General features: G+C 38.0%; 1 protein-coding gene across 4 annotated transcripts in view; it reads left to right on the top strand.

Moving 5' to 3' along the window:
• itgb4 (integrin, beta 4) overlaps nucleotides 1-16,105 on the top strand; it is a 43,501-nt gene that overhangs the window by 25,042 nt on the left and 2,354 nt on the right. The window contains exons 25-41 of one of the 4 annotated variants that reach the window (XM_079828174.1): nucleotides 524-703; nucleotides 944-1,092; nucleotides 1,270-1,477; nucleotides 1,553-1,873; nucleotides 2,023-2,186; nucleotides 2,927-3,107; nucleotides 3,287-3,424; nucleotides 3,525-3,707; nucleotides 3,818-3,952; nucleotides 9,600-9,761; nucleotides 12,132-12,293; nucleotides 12,539-12,652; nucleotides 13,188-13,337; nucleotides 14,226-14,414; nucleotides 14,573-14,728; nucleotides 14,851-15,012; nucleotides 15,211-15,318. In XM_079828174.1, the coding sequence (XP_079684300.1) occupies nucleotides 524-703; nucleotides 944-1,092; nucleotides 1,270-1,477; nucleotides 1,553-1,873; nucleotides 2,023-2,186; nucleotides 2,927-3,107; nucleotides 3,287-3,424; nucleotides 3,525-3,707; nucleotides 3,818-3,952; nucleotides 9,600-9,761; nucleotides 12,132-12,293; nucleotides 12,539-12,652; nucleotides 13,188-13,337; nucleotides 14,226-14,414; nucleotides 14,573-14,728; nucleotides 14,851-15,012; nucleotides 15,211-15,318 (2,862 nt within the window). Of the gene's footprint in view, nucleotides 1-523; nucleotides 704-943; nucleotides 1,093-1,269; nucleotides 1,478-1,552; nucleotides 1,874-2,022; nucleotides 2,187-2,926; nucleotides 3,108-3,286; nucleotides 3,425-3,524; nucleotides 3,708-3,817; nucleotides 3,953-9,599; nucleotides 9,768-12,131; nucleotides 12,294-12,538; nucleotides 12,653-13,187; nucleotides 13,338-14,225; nucleotides 14,415-14,572; nucleotides 14,729-14,850; nucleotides 15,013-15,210; nucleotides 15,319-16,105 lie in introns of all 4 variants that reach the window. The other 3 variants (XM_079828173.1, XM_079828176.1, XM_079828175.1) reach the window with 3 other exon arrangements.

Here is a 16,105-nt window from a genome sequence, read left to right as displayed (position 1 = left end):
ACACTTATTTTTCTCAAACACACTATCAACTGCACTGCAAAAAAATGCTTACTTAGTATTTTTTGTCTTGTTTCCAGTCCAAATATCTAAAAAGTCTTAAATCAAGATGCATTTACTAGATAAAGTAAAATGGCATAAAATATTGTTGTTTTCGGAAAAAACAAACCAAAATTAAATAGAGTTTTGGCTTAAAACAAGCAAAATAATCTGCCAGTAGGGTAAGAAAAATAATCTTAATTCAAATGGAAAAAAGATGATTTTTTCCTACCCCATTGGCAGATAATTTTGATTGTTTTAATAAGCAAAATAAATTGTTTTCAGAAAACTAGACATAATATCTTGTCTTTTTAAAACCATTTTAGATATTTGGACTGTAAAAAGACAAAAATACCAAGTAAAAAAAAGCATTTTTTGCGGTGTGCTGTCATAGTTTGGTTACAGTATGTTGTTGTTATTCTGTAACATTTCAAATTTGTTGTGTAATTTCAATTGTTCTGATTCCCCTTCCTCTTCTCCTCTGTAGAGGCGGCAGGTGCTGTGGAGTTTCAGGAGGGCGTGGAGTCAGTGGATGTCCGGGTTCCCCTGTTCGTCAAAGATGAGGATGATGAAAAGAAGGAGCTGCTTGTGCAAGCAGTTGATGTTCCAGTTGGAATGGCAAAGATTGGCAAAGATCATGTCAACATTACAGTGATTAAAGAACATGGTAATAGGAAGTTTTACTTGTAAAAACAGCTAAAAACAGTTTTATTTTTCATCAAGAATATTTCAACATCCTTAAAACAACATAAGAAGCAAAATTGTGTAAGATAAGACCTTTTTTATTATTAGATTAAGTTAATATAGATACGTTTGTTTTAAGAATAAATCTAAAACAATTTTGTGATGCATGATCAAAAATGTTGATTTTTGTTTGTGTATTGTTTGTTTATTTGTTCTACCATAGCAAGGAGCATCTTCACCTTCCTGCAGCCGTCATACACCTACAGTCGTCAGGACGGTGTGGCGAACATCCCGATCAGTCGTGAGATTATAGAGGATGGACGGACACAGGTCACATACTGCACCCGTGACCTCACTGCCAAAGACAAGAAGGTAAAATACACTAACTTTACATCTTGAGTTTCATCGTTATAGTCTGTAGTGTATTTAAATTGATTTGATCATATTTAACTATATAAGGCCAAAGAACATGCAGAAGTCATTTCTCATTGTTTGATGGGGGTAATGTCGTCTTGCAAATTTTTACCTTCTCTTCACTTACTTGCACAGGACTATATCTCAGTCGATGGAGACATGAGTTATGGACCAGGGGAAACGCAGAAGACCGTCCCAGTGAAACTCTTGGAGCTTGGGGAAGGAGATGGACTACTAGAGGACAAACAGGTCAAACAGTTTGTGATGGATCTGAGTAACCCCCGGCAAGGTGCTAAACTAGGCCGTTACCCACGCACCACCATCACCATCGCCGATAAACCAGGTACATATCAGGTTTACAGATCTGAAATTATAATTTGTTGTTATTCCCTAACCTAAATGTGAATTGTCCTCACAGAACCCAGTGTCATGAATTTTAAGAAGAGTACTCAAACTTACAATACAGCCGACCAGCTATATTCCATACCTGTGGTACGCAGTCGAAACCAGGAGGGTCCGACCACCGTGTACTGGCGCACAAAGAAAGCCTCACGCTTTGACCTTTCCAGTCCTCTCAAATTTTCTCCTGGCGAGATGGAAAAGAATATTGTCATTGATCCTCGTGCGTATCCATCTCCCATCGTACCCGAGACCTTCCAACTGGAACTATTCGACCCAAGCAACAGTGCAGTCATTGGAGAGAGGAAGACTACGCTGGTAAATGTCATCGATGGTAGAGGTGAGAAAAAAGAGGGTCCATGTTTGCAACCATTTGTAATGCTAAATTATTCATTATTTTGTTTAGCTTAGTTCATGTTTATGGGAGAACTGAACCCTTTAATCTCTAGATGCTGAATGACACATAATCTTTGTGTTTTGTGATTTCAGGGGATGGGAAAATGCAGGATTTACAGAAAATGGAATATGTTAATCAGTCAGCCACATCTCCTGGAGGACGCCTCTACTCCCCAACCAACATCAAAGCTGTCGCTACCGGCCCTAAAAACATCCGTCTGAACTGGAACCCCTGTACAAATGCCAATGGTTACAAGGTAGGTCACGCAACATGATATCTGCCATACCACATAACAAAATTGCATCAGTTTTTGTATTATTTACCATGTATGAACTTTTTTTTGTACCTCTTTAAAGTTTAATAAATAAAAATATTAGAAACTACGCCCAGTAAAGCAACAGCCGTTATTCAAGACATCTGCCTCAGACCACTAATCATGTTACTGATTAGATACAGTTTAAAATCTTCGGTATTTAACACCGCATTAACCAATATAAGATGTTGTTTACTTAATTCGTAGTAGCAAAAGCCAGGAATGTGACATTAAAGTTGCAGGAGAACATTTAGGCTTTATAAGTTGTAATGTGACTTTATTCATAGATTTTTTTAATTTATAGTTTATTAAATAAATGTAATTGTGCTGCTTTTGATTGTGCTATTTTATACACGTTGAAATACAGAGATTATATATAAATGAATTAAAGTTTGGAGTTGGTAAGGTTTGTTTTTTAATGTTTTTTTTAAAAACTCTCTTATGCTCATCAAAGCTGCATTCATAAATACAGAAAACCATACTATTGTGAAATATTATTATCTTTTCTATATTAATACATTTTTGTTGTGACAGTTTATCATAGCTTTTCAGCACCAGTCCATTTCTGCTATTTAGTTGCAGTATTTTTATGAGATTAGTATTTCAAAAGACACTAGTTTAGCTAAAGAGCTGTTGAAAATGATGTTAAATATGACATTTGAGCCATGATTTGCTGTTTCCAGGTGAAGTACTGGATATATGGAGATCCTGAGGCTGATGCTCAGGTGCTGGATGTGAAGACTCCTCAAGCCGAGCTCACTAATCTTTACCCGTACTGCGATTACGAGATGCGCGTTTGTGGCTACAATGCACTTGGAGAGGGCAATTACAGCGATATGATCCCATGCCAGACTCTAGAGGATGGTAAGTCAATCTTCGAATTTTGTATTTGTTCTAATTGGGGATTTTAATGGACTTTTTCAGATTTTTGGGAAGCATGCATGTCCTATTTTTTCTATTTGTTCTTTTCTAGCATGCCCGTTGTTGCTTTTTGAAGCTTCTGTCTCACAAACATGTCCATCTGCATTATTTAACCTCTCTAGGACCCGGTGAACCTGGTCGCTTGGCTTTCAATGTCATCAGCCCCACTGTCACTCAGGTCAGCTGGGCAGAGCCAGCAGAGACCAATGGTGTCATCACTTCATATGAGGTCATCTACATACCCATAGATGAAGACAAAAGTAAGATACCCTTTATGACATCTTTGTGTCAGTATTGTGACTTTTTTTGTGATTTAATGCTTCTCTGATTGTAAATATCCATATTTATTTTTCTGTCCAGAGCCTTCAGGACCTTCTAAGAAGGTGATGATTGATAACCCCAAAAAGCGCATGCTGCTCATCGAGAACCTGCAGCCTTCTCAGACTTATTGTTACAAAGTGCGTGCTCGCAATAAGGTGGGCTGGGGCCCATATAGAGAGGCCACAATCAACCTGGCATCACAGCCTACCAGACCCATGTCAAGTAAGCGTCTCACAAAAATGGGGTAGAATCGAACTCAAGCAGTTGTTTAGTAAACCGTTGTACTGCCTGTGGATTAATTGTGTTTGTTATGGTTTACATCAATCCTACAGTTCCCATCATTCCCGACATTCCCATTGTGGATGCAGAAGCTGGTGATGACTATGACAGCTATCTGATGTACAGTAATGAAGTACTACGATCCCCAACAAGTAGCCTGAGGCCTAGCGTCACAGATCTGTCCGAAGGTGGGTGTCTTTTGTGATGTGGTGCACTATTGCAACACATTAAAATCATGTCAATGTACACTACCCAAACGTTTGAGTCAGTAAGAAAGAAATTAATATTTTTAAGGCCCGATATACTTCAAGAACTAACTGATGTGACATGTTTCGAACAAAATCAGGATGCTTTATAGTAGAAAATGAAGTTGTACTTCTGAAGAAACGAGACACTGACATTGTTTTTCATGTTTAATACGGTAAAGCGGAGGATCTGGTGACACTGAAGATGCTGGAAACTCAGCTTTGCCATCACAGGAATAAATTACATTTTATAATATATTAAACAGAAAAATAAACACTAAAATAGTAAACAGTCCTTTAAAATTGTAATAATGTTTCACAATATTTTTGCCTTACTGTATTTTAATCAAATAAATGCAGGTGTGGTGAGACTTCTTTCAAAAACATAACAAATCTTAATGACTCCAAACTTTTGAACGGTAGTGTATTTGGTGAACATCCCTGCTAAAAAGACCAGGTTGTATTTCCATGATGTTCAAGGATGGTTCATACTACTGGTTTTGTTCTGGTTCACTAGCAAAACTTGAGCTGGTGAAGGTGGTCAAGCAGCATGGGTAAACTGGTTGGCCATGCAACTCTTGGTAAATGGGAAACCAGCACACTAGCATCTGAACACCGTGTCTACACCAGACGTGAGTTACATGACGTGACAAAAAGCAGATAGAACCCATTATAATCAGTAATGCTGTTTACACTGGATGCGGCGCGATGCAACACGACAGTAAACTGATGCCCCATTCTAATACTGACATACTTCAAGCACTCACGCTATTTCTGACACAAAGAACAAATGGATTTGCAACAACCGCATCCATTGTAGACAGCCTCGAGCTGTTGCGGCGCGACACAACAACTGTCATTTCTGGTGTAGACACGGTGTAACAATGCTAGTCTTTTCATCGGGGATAGCAGGAAACTAAAACACGACAAGTTTTCCAAAACATGTCAATGCTTGTCCGTATTGCATGCCTGAACATGTTGGTGGAATTGTGCTTTTTTTGTGCTACGCTGACCTGTAGAAAGTATTGGTCAATGGCAGTCAGATATGGTCATCATGGTCTGCCTTCATCTTTGGTGTAACAGGATGATGTTGTTACATCATTCATATGCAACTCCTGTTGAAATCGAAAGGCTCTTTCTAGTCCCCTGTGCACTGAAGACCCCACAAGCACTTGCCTTTGCCATGGAACAATGTCTTTTTCTTTTCTTTTGGCTTTGTCAAACTGGGTGACTGGGCTTTTTATGGAAGTTTAACTTGTTTGCGCAGCCTTCAGGGAATGTTGCAACGTTTGGGCTTCTTCGGCTCTCATTTGGCAAGATTGATCAGACTTGGCCTTGCTAGTTAAACTAAACACCTTTAGCATCATGGATGGTCTCGGAAGACATCAGCTTCCCACATTTTCTTCTTTCCTTCTTTGCCTATTTATAGTTATTAAAGGAACAGTTCACCCAAATATGAAAATTCTGTCATCATTTACTCTCCCTCAGGATGTGGAAAACTGTATGACTTTCTTACTTCAGGGAGCACAGAATAAGAGGCTGATTTTCTCCGTAAGAAGACAGTGAATGCGAGTGGACACTACAAAAATGACACAAAAACTATCATAATTATGGTCCATATGGTGATTTGAAGCAAAATTATAGTTTTGAGAAACATACCAAAATATAAATTGATATTCACTGAACACCTTCCTATCTGCCATTACTTTTAAATCTCATTCACACTTATTCAGACTTTCAGAGGGCAAGATTCTTCAGCCAATGAGTTATATTTCAGTCTATTCCTCACATAAGCTGGCACATGGCTTCAGAAGACTTGAAATATACAATGAAATATACATTTATCAAATACAAATAGACTTGTGATTAACATTTCACAAAATAATTTTATTAAAGGGGTAGTTCACCCAAAAAATTAAATAATGTCATTTATTACTCAGACTCATGCCATTCCACACCCGTGAGACCTTCGTTCATCTTCGGAACACAAATTAAGATATTTTTGTTGAAATCCGATGGCTCAGTGAGGCCTCCATAGCCAGCAATGACATTTCCTCTCTCAAGATCCATTAATGTACTAAAAACATATTTCAATCAGTTCATGTGAGTACAGTGGTTCAATATTAATATTAATAAGCGACAAATAAAACGAAGCCAAAAAAACTAAATAACGACTTAAATAGTGATGGCCGATTTCAAAACACAGCTTCATGAAGCTTCGAAGCGTTATGAATCAGTGTGTTGAATCATTATTCGGATGGCGTGTTAAACTGCCCATCTGCTGAAATCACGTGACTTTGGCCTCCGGTTCGATACGCTGATTCGATACACTGATTCATAACGCTCAGAATCTTCATGAAGCAGTGTTTTGAAATTGGCCATCATTATTTATTTAGTTTTTTTGGCGCACCAAAATAGTCTTGTCGCTTTATAATATTAATATTGAACCACTGTACTCACATGAACTGATTTAAATATGTTTTTAGTACATTAATGGATCTTGAGAGAGGAAATGTCATTGCTGGCTATGCAGGCCTCACTGAGCCACCGGATTTCAACAAAAAAATCTTAATTTGTGTTCCGAAGATTAACAAAGGTCTCACGGGTGTGGAACGGCATGAGGGTGAGTAATAAATCACATTATTTTCATTTTTGGGTCAACTAACCCTTTAACTCTTTCCCCGCCAGCATTTTTTAAAAGTTGCCAGCCAGCACCAGCATTTTTGATCATTTTCACAAAACTTTCAAGGCCACCAGAATATTTTGCTGCAGGAATATCTCAACATGCAATAGATCAAAAGAAAGAACATGCTCTACTTTTAAACAAAAAATATATATAGCTTTCTTTTTTTTCAACACTTGAATGTGTGCAGGCTTGATAAAAAAAGCAACATGCAAAAAGCTGTAAGAATCGCGTTTTTGTCAAAGACTTCATCTGGATGGGATGCAAAACGATCATCAAAACACAGATGGAGTAGATCAGGTCCATAAACACCCCCTTTAGCTCGTCCTGATTAGACTTTTCATTCGGAAAATATTAGGCAGTTTTGATTTATATGCTGTTTAATGTTGATGATCAAGTTATTTTACAAATGCATCATCTTACAGAATGATGCATTAAAGGGTTAGTTCACCCAAAAATGAAAATTCTGTCATTTATTACTTACCCTCATGTCGTACGACACCTGTAAGACCTCCGTTCATCTTCGGAACACAAATGAAGATATTTTTGTTGAAAGCTGATGGCTGAGAAAGGCTTCAGATAGGCCTCCATTGGCATTCAGTACATTTACACTCCCAAGACGCATAAAAGGCACTTAAAACGTCGTTACAAAGTCCATCTCACCACAGTGGCTCTACAATAATTTTACGAAGCGACGACAATAGTTTTTGTAAAAAAAATCTAAATAACGACTTTATTCAACCACTTTTTGTCTTCCGTGTGTGCCTCCACGATGCATGTGCGAGAATATGACGTAGCGCCGGCGTTCGGGAATCCATGAAATGCACACTTTAGCCCCATTTTGAGCACTACGCCGAGACCTAAAGCACGATCAATGTAGAATTCAACAGCTTAGATACACGCGCCTTCCTCTGCTTGTAAACAAATCGCTTCTGGGTCATGTGTCCGAACGCCGGATCTGCGTAAAATTCTCGTGCATGTGTCGTGGAGGCACACACGGAAGACAAGAACAAGTTGGATAAAGGCGTTATTTAGATTTTTTTTTTCGCACAAAAACTATTGTCGTCGCATCGTAAAATTATTGTAGAGCCACTGTGGTGAGATGGACTTTGTAACGACGTTTTAAGTGCCTTTTATGCGTCTTGTGAGTGTAAATGTACTGAATGCCAATGGAGGCCTATCTGAAGCCTTTCTCAGCCATCAGCTTTCAACAAAAATATCTTCATTTGTGTTCCGAAGATGAACGGAGGTCTTACGGGTGGCGAACGACATGAGGGTGAGTAATTAATTACAGAATTTTCATTTTTGGGTGAACTAACCCTTTAACTATTTCTTTGAGCATATGTGCTTTTTCCATATGATAAAAGTGAATGTGGCTAAAGCTCATTTGGATCATAAAACTAGGATAAAAGTAGTTATCTATTTCCCCGCAATTTTCCCGCTTTTGTTATACGATAAGGGGCACATACTGAAAGAGTACAGAATCTCCGGATCAAAATACAGGCGAAAAAGAAGCAGAAACAAGCGATAGCATATCGTTAGCCTCATAGCATAATTGCCTAAGTAATTTTTTGGCCAATCTGATTTGGGAATTATGCTATGAGGCTAACGATATGCTATTGCTTGTTTCTGCTTCTTTTTCGCCTGTATTTTGATCCGGAGATTCTGTACTCTTTCAGAAGATGCGCCCCTTATCGTATAACAAAAGCGGGAAAATTGCGGGGAAATAGATAACTACTTTTATCCTAGTTTTATGATCCAAATGAGCTTTAGCCACATTCACTTTTATCATATGGAAAAAGCACAGACATCAAACGTAGCATTAGTTCTGGCAGGTCACGTTAGTCAAGCTTGCATCAGCTGACTGTCAGCTGATCACATCTACCTAGGAATACGACGTCTATCACAGCACACATATATAACCTCCTTCAGTATTATCAGCAGCTATGGCGTTTCTATCGCTAATTGCCCTCCTCCATCCCCAGCTCCTCCTCTAGTCCAGTCAGGATTTGGCATTCTGATTCCCCTTGAATCAGACTAAATTCCCGAATTATGCTGTACATTAAAAATTGACATTAATGATATCCACAATACATTATTTTGGTTCTGTTCAGTTTACCCTAACGGGGAGTTATCGCTGCACTCCCTGCTCATGCTAGGCTGCTTAGATGTGCAGAGAGTTCTTGCCCAGAACAGAATCATACCACCAATACAAAATATATGCTAATTGTCAGTCATCTTTGACGGTAGTGGTCCTGACAGAACTAATGTTTTTGTGTTCAGAAAAGTCATACAGATTTAGAACAAAATTAGTAAATAATGACAGAATCTTCATTTTTGGGTGAATTAAATTGAGCACGGACAGCCCACACATCCTCTGTGCCTTGCTTGCTTCCCCACATGATTACGGAAGGCTCACGCTGGAAGTATGTCCAGCTAGTTGGTTCGGACCTGGATCTTCGTAAAGTGTCCTGGAAACTGCCTGCTGACATCATCCCCTGCCGCCTGAGCCCAGCCACAGATGCCAGCGATAGTCTTGCCCAGACCCTGTCACAAGGTGAAGACCTGTTCCTGGCAGACAGCATGCCAGCTACACCCAACGTCAACCCACAGCTGTGCTATCAAAGTCGCTTGAGTGCTAACTGGCATCAAGAGACTCAGAGTGCTAGCTGGCATCATTTCTCTTGCTTAATGTAGATTGCTAATTCCATTGCTGACATAGAAATATTGTTTCTTCTTCTGAACTGAGAGGCTTTCTGCAGTTTGGGTTTGTTGAGGTGATTCCCTCCTCTAGGCTGCAGCTCAAAGCGCTAATCTGGAGCGCTAACTTCAACTGTGAATTGTAATGCTCCAATGTTGCTATGCTAACTCTTGAAATCAACGTCTTTTTCTCATATGTCCTTACAGAACAGTTTGTAAATGGCAAGTGGGACCAGAATTTCCTGTTCCCGGGAGGAAGCAGTTCCCTCTCCCGCAACGTCAGCTCCTCCTCATCTACGTACAGCCATTCCACCCCCCGCCCCGCTGTGACCAATCACAGCAGCTCCACAACATACATTTCTGGCAAAGGTATCGGTAAGATGCTCAAAGAAATAGTTAATAGGCAAAAGCATTGTTTTTTTTTCTCCATTTACTGGTCAATTTTGAGATTGTGGGCAATTTTGCTTCCACAACATGTCTTCTGTCAGAATAGTGGAAACAAAACATTCAAAATACACGTTTAGGTTTTTATTTTACTGCGCGTTATCTATTTGTGTCTGTAGGTTTTTTTTAAATAGAATGCTCTTTAAAGGCCATTTTCACATCAAATAATTTACAATTACAAACTGCACTTACATGTTTTATTCCAATCTATATTCTTAAAGTCCTCATGAAATCACCTTATTTACTTTGTTAGCACACATTACAGGTCTTAGAGTGAACAATTAATCTGTGCAAGTTAATACACAGAAAAAAAATGTTTGCCGTGGTAATCTTTAATCAAAATCTGAAAAGTAACTTCCAGTCTGGAATGGCGTTCCTTCACAGATGACGTCAGTTTGACAGCTTGAGTTTGAATATCCTTAAACACTCCCTTCCAACCGTTAGTCTGCTATGAGCGAGAGATGGAGAGGAGGAGCGCTGAAGTAAAACCCTGCCCTCTATTCAATATTCCGTTTCACTTGGAAATACGTCACAGCAGTGAAATAAAATCAGTTGCAACTTCCGGTTCACTGGGACTTTAAGGTTTTTACAAAGGGGTTTGTTTGGTATATCATTCTCTTGATTAACCCTCTAGTGCTCTTTGTGTGGCGGTCATAAAAATACTAAATTATTATAATTTTTTTTATTAAATGAAAATACTATATATTGCTGAAGTGAAAAAAGTTTAAAAAAGCAAACTTACATTAAGCTATTGAAATCTTTTATTTGCATTATTAAGAAAAAATTATATTTTAATTGAAATATATATTTTCCAAAACACATTTTACTCTAAAACTGCAAAGCCATCAAAGCCATAAATCTAAACAAGTTGTGCTCCAAATTTGTTATCTCAAAAAATTAGCTTTCAGTAAGATTTTGTCTGGGCGCAGTACCAAATGTTTCCACTAGATGAAATTTGTTTGCCATTCTCTTCCAATGCAGTCACTTTAACCACAAAGAGTACAAGTGTGACTATTTTTTCAGGACTATTTTTTCATTTAACCTTTTCGAATCATGTCAATATTTTTTTGTCTGTGCTTATGTTTACCAAGTTTTGTACCATTATGATGAAGTAAAAAAAACAAAAACAAACGAAGAGCATTAGAGTGTTAAAGGGATAGTTCACCCAAAAGTGAAAATGACCCCATGATTTACTCACCCTCAAGCCATCCTAGGTGTTTATGACATCATTCTTCTTTCAGACGAGTACAATCAGAGTTATATTAAAAAATGTCCTGGCTCTTCCAAGCTTTATAATGGCAGTGAACGGCAGCCCAAAAAAGTGCATCGATCCATTATAGAAGTAATCCACACGGCTCTGGGGGTTAATAAAGGCCGTCTGAAGCGAATCGATGGGTTTGTGTAAGAAAAATATCCATATTTAACATTATAAAGTAAAATATCTAGCTTCCGCCTGACCGTCTTCCATATTCAACTTACGTAAAAAGCGTAACTGGTGCGACGATGGCGTTGGGTGTAGCGTAAGCGTTTTGAACTGCGAGAGGCGTTACACTATCTTCGTAAGTTGAATATGAAAGGCGGTCATTTTTAGGTGAACTATCCCTTTAAGCATAACGTTTCAGAAAATTTGTAATATAAAACAGTTGTCCTGAATGCACTATGATTACTCAATTGGGGAAAGTTTGTTGATATCTATTAGTTAAAAATGTTATCCTATTCACCTGTGGTGTCTTGCCTTAAAAATGAAAATTCTCTCAGTATTTAGTTACCCTTATGGTGTTCCAAATGTTGTCTGTTTAACATGGAATGAGATGTTTGACAAAAACATCCAAATACATTATAAATGTACCATGAAAGTAGTCCAAACTATTCTAAAATGCTTTGTGTGAGGAATAGGCTGATGTTTAAGTTGTAATTCACTGAAAATCTTTCCCTTTAAGTGAATATGAATGTAAATTTCAGTCTGTTGCTCGCACTAAGCAATAGCACACAAATCATTTGGACCACTTTTATGGCACTTTTTTGCCCGTAATTTTGTATTTGCTTACTGTCTTCCTTCATTATGGAAAAGAACAGACTTGAATATCCTTCAGAACATCTATTTTTGTGTTCCACGAAAGTAATAAAGTCAAATTGGTTTGGAATGGCGTGAGGGTGAGTAAATGGTGACAGAATGTTTCATTTAAGGGTGTGTGAATCATTCTTTGATTCAATTCATATGCTTCTAAAACAAAACTGTTGAATAAATTGCCTTTGTAGCTCATTTATCAATTATTGTTGCTTTGTCTCAATCAGGGGGCTCAACTACACATAGATATGATCTTAGAGACGGCGGGCTTCTCAAAGAGGAAGTGACCCTGAGGAAGCGATCTGAGAACAGGCATTACACTGACGGCGATGGTGTGAGGGATTCTATCGTCATGGGAAACCTGTCTGGAGGATTTCTGGACAATTTAGGTAAAGTGAGCTTGATAGATCTGCCTGCACATAGTGTCAAAGTCCATCAAATTTGCAAGGTGCAGCTTTTGGCAAGAATCCTCGGCTGACTCTCGCTTCAACCCTGCTCTTCTTTCTTATGCCATTTGTCTGTTCTCTACACTTTTTTTCTCTCACTGTTTTCTCGTCATGCGACGGCTGCCTGCCAACCCTTTCCCGCCACACCCTGCCGTACCCCACCCTGCCGTGGCTTGGCTGTCTCTCAGGGGTCTCTAGCTTCAGCCAGAGCACAACTACCAGCTACAGCTTGAGCTCCAGAGCTCGTACTCAGTCTGAAGATATCAACGATGCACTGCAGAACCTGGATAGTGTTCTTCAGGGTGAGTGAACCCGGAAACAACCATCAGTGCATCAGGAGACTTAAGGATTTCTTACAACATTGAACTTAGATTAAACAGATCATTTTACAATAAATAAAACTAATAAAACATCATAATTCATCACTAAATATGTAGAACTGGTTAATTTACTTAAACTCTCGATAAATTGTCCACAATCTAGCATTTTAGGAGAGGACACGATTATTTTCTTCATTCATTTGTGCCAAAGCATTGAGCTTTTTCTTGTCATCCTAGTCATTGTGAGAAGTGGCTAAATTATTTTGAAAGCAGCTGAACTACTGAAAAATGTAGTCAAGTTAGTAGCGTCTCTACTTTTCTTGACTCCCCCAACACTGCAAGCAATTAAACCCTGAGACACCACTCGCGTCTGAACAACATTTGCAGACTGACACACCTCAGCCAATTCCCTGCTGTTTTCCCAGTGCTGAACCAATAAAACAATTTGTGGCCGCAAAATTGAATATGTCTGTTCTGTGGTTTGACATTTTACCGTCTGCACTGCTTGTGCCCTCAGACTCTCGCTTCAACCCGGGTGTTCCTGAGACCCCCAGCAGACTGGTGTTCTCTGCCCTGGGGCCCACGGCCCTGAAAGTGAGCTGGCAGGAGCCCCACTGTGAGTCCAGTGTACTGGGCTACTGCGTCCTTTACCAGCAAATCAATGGAGGTGATTCATCTCTTCTCATTCATAGTTGTTGTACTTATTCATTATATATATATATATATATATATAGTATTACATACTATAATTGATACATTTATTGCTTGATATATATATGTATAAAAACAAATAAACAAACTAAAAAACTATACTTTTATTTTTTACGTTTATTATCCTAGTTTTACTTTATTCAAACTTTAATATAGTATATTAAATTATTATATACTTTTATTTATCAATATTTATAAGTATGTGTGTGTGTATTGCTAAATTATGGTACATTTTATGTATATAATAAACAAACCTTCAACCAACCATTTTATCAAACCTGTATTATAGTATGTTAATTTAATATATACTATACTTATTTATCAATATTTATCAGTTTATGCAAATATCTTTCTAATTTATCATAAATTATATATATATATATATATATATATATATATATATATATATATATATATATATATATATATATATATATATATATATATATATATATATATATATATATATATATATATATATATATATATATATATATATATAGTATTGATCAATTATCATACTTTTTTATATATACGTACACACACACACAGTTGTGGTCAAAAGTTTACATACACCTTGCAGAATCTGCAAATTGCTAATTATTTTAACAAAATAACAGAGATCATAAACTTATACACTTTTGATCATGACTGTATATATATAATTTTTATATTTATATATACAAATAAATTGCTAAATTGTATTTCATACATATATATAGCTAAGCAAATGATTATTATATGCTATAAATCAATTTAATTTTGTATATGTGATATAAATAATGACAGTTGTTGTCTATGCCTATTTATTTTTCCATTGTATTGTATTGTGTTCATCTTATAGGTGATGTAAAGCGCATCGAGGTGAACAATCCCGCTCAGAACTCTGTGGTGGTTCAGGATCTCCTGCCCAACCATTCCTACATCTTCAAAGTGAAGGCCCAGAGTCGGGAGGGCTGGGGTCCTGATAGAGAGGGAGTCATTACCATTGAGTCTGCCGTCGACCCCAAGAGTCCACTGAGCCCAATGCCAGGTGAGTTGGTTCATTGTTGTTTTTTATGGTAGCTATAGAGGCAGAGTAGCTCATGTCAGCAGTAGCAGTGGCAACTATTGGGAAATCTTGATGAAATATTACCACATTATTATGTATCATTTCATTGTTCTTAAACATGTGTGTGTGCTGTTGTTCAGGGTCTCCGTTCACTCTCAGCACTCCCAGTGCTCCAGGACCTTTGATCTTCACAGCTTTGAGTCCAGACACACTGCAGCTGAGCTGGGAGAAACCCCGCAAACCCAATGGGGACATCCTGGGCTATGTGGTTACCTGTGAACAGCTGCACGGCGGAGGTCAGGCACCAACCTGGCTTTATTTTTTATTTGACATATGAAAGAATTTGTTTTTTTTTTTGCATATATACCCCTGTTCTATAGCTTCACTTTTTAAGACCCTATCTATGTCGTCTGTGCAGGAGATCTTCGCTCCTTCCAGGTGAATGGCAACGCTGCAACTTCTTTGACTGTTTCTGACCTGAAAGAAAACATGCCGTACAAATTCAAAGTTCAAGCCCAAACCACACAGGGCTTTGGACCGGAGCGAGAGGGCATCATCACCATCGAATCTCAAGATGCAGGTATGCGGGACAGTGTCACAGAGAGAGTGACATGATAGCGTGAAGGCTTTAGGCTTTATTATGTATTTCTCTGGTAAATATTTTAATAATATCATAGTGAGCTTTTTATGATAAAAAATCCTCTTGGAGGATAATGAATGGTGGAAACTTCATCATCTCTTCTTCTTTTCCCTCTTTTCTCCTCCTTCTCCTCCTCAGGCTCCATGTCACAGTACAGCAGTCAGTCAGTCACAAAGAGAGAGGTGTTTAACCTACCAACAGAGATTACTTCACACACCATGTTCTCAGATCCCTTCGTGTCTTCAGGTACCAACACACATGCTACATATCTTCCAGGGTTAGGAACTCGATACATGAGTTAAGGCCTGTTCACACCAAGAATGATAACTATAAAGATAACAATTACTATATTAGCATCCACACCAGCGGACAATATCATTTATTCCTGCAGTTTTGTTGTTTGCATGCTAGAGTTCTTTAAAGCAAGATGGATTCTGATTGGCTGTGAAGGTTTTTATTATTCACCAGCAGGATTCCGATGATATTGTTTCTCTGTGCTGATATCGTTGGAGTTGTTACTATTCTTTTATATTTAGAACGATTTAACTACTATTTAAATTTAAAAATAAAAATAAAATAATGTACTTATTGTGTTCGTGTTGCCTGACAAAACACGTTTGCTGCCACTGAGGTGGGATACGGGATACTGTTCGGTCATATCTGACCGTAAAATTTTATGTTGTGGTTTTTTTAGAATGTTTTACTTTATCGGAATGGTACGAAACTTGGTAAAGGTTTTGACACTTGCTATGTGAACAAACACACACAAAAATCATGGACATGATTCGAAAAGTTTAAATAGTCCTGAAAAAAAATAGTCACACAAAAATACTCCTTGCGGTTAAAGTGACCGCTTTGTAAATGAATGGGAAATAAATTTCATCTAGTGGAAACGTTTGGTACTGCGCCCAAACAAAATTTGGGATTTTGAGATTTCAACCTCAAATTTGGAACACAACTCGTTTAGATTCATTTTGATTTTCTCAGTTTTAGGGCAGATTTACTAACAGCTTGCGCTAGCGCAAAACCCTCT

Source organism: Gobio gobio, assembly GCF_949357685.1.
Source record: "Gobio gobio genome assembly, chromosome: 10".
NCBI lineage: Eukaryota > Metazoa > Chordata > Actinopteri > Cypriniformes > Gobionidae > Gobio > Gobio gobio.
Note: the sequence above shows the minus strand (reverse complement) of the source record. Positions and strands in the feature narration are given on the sequence as shown.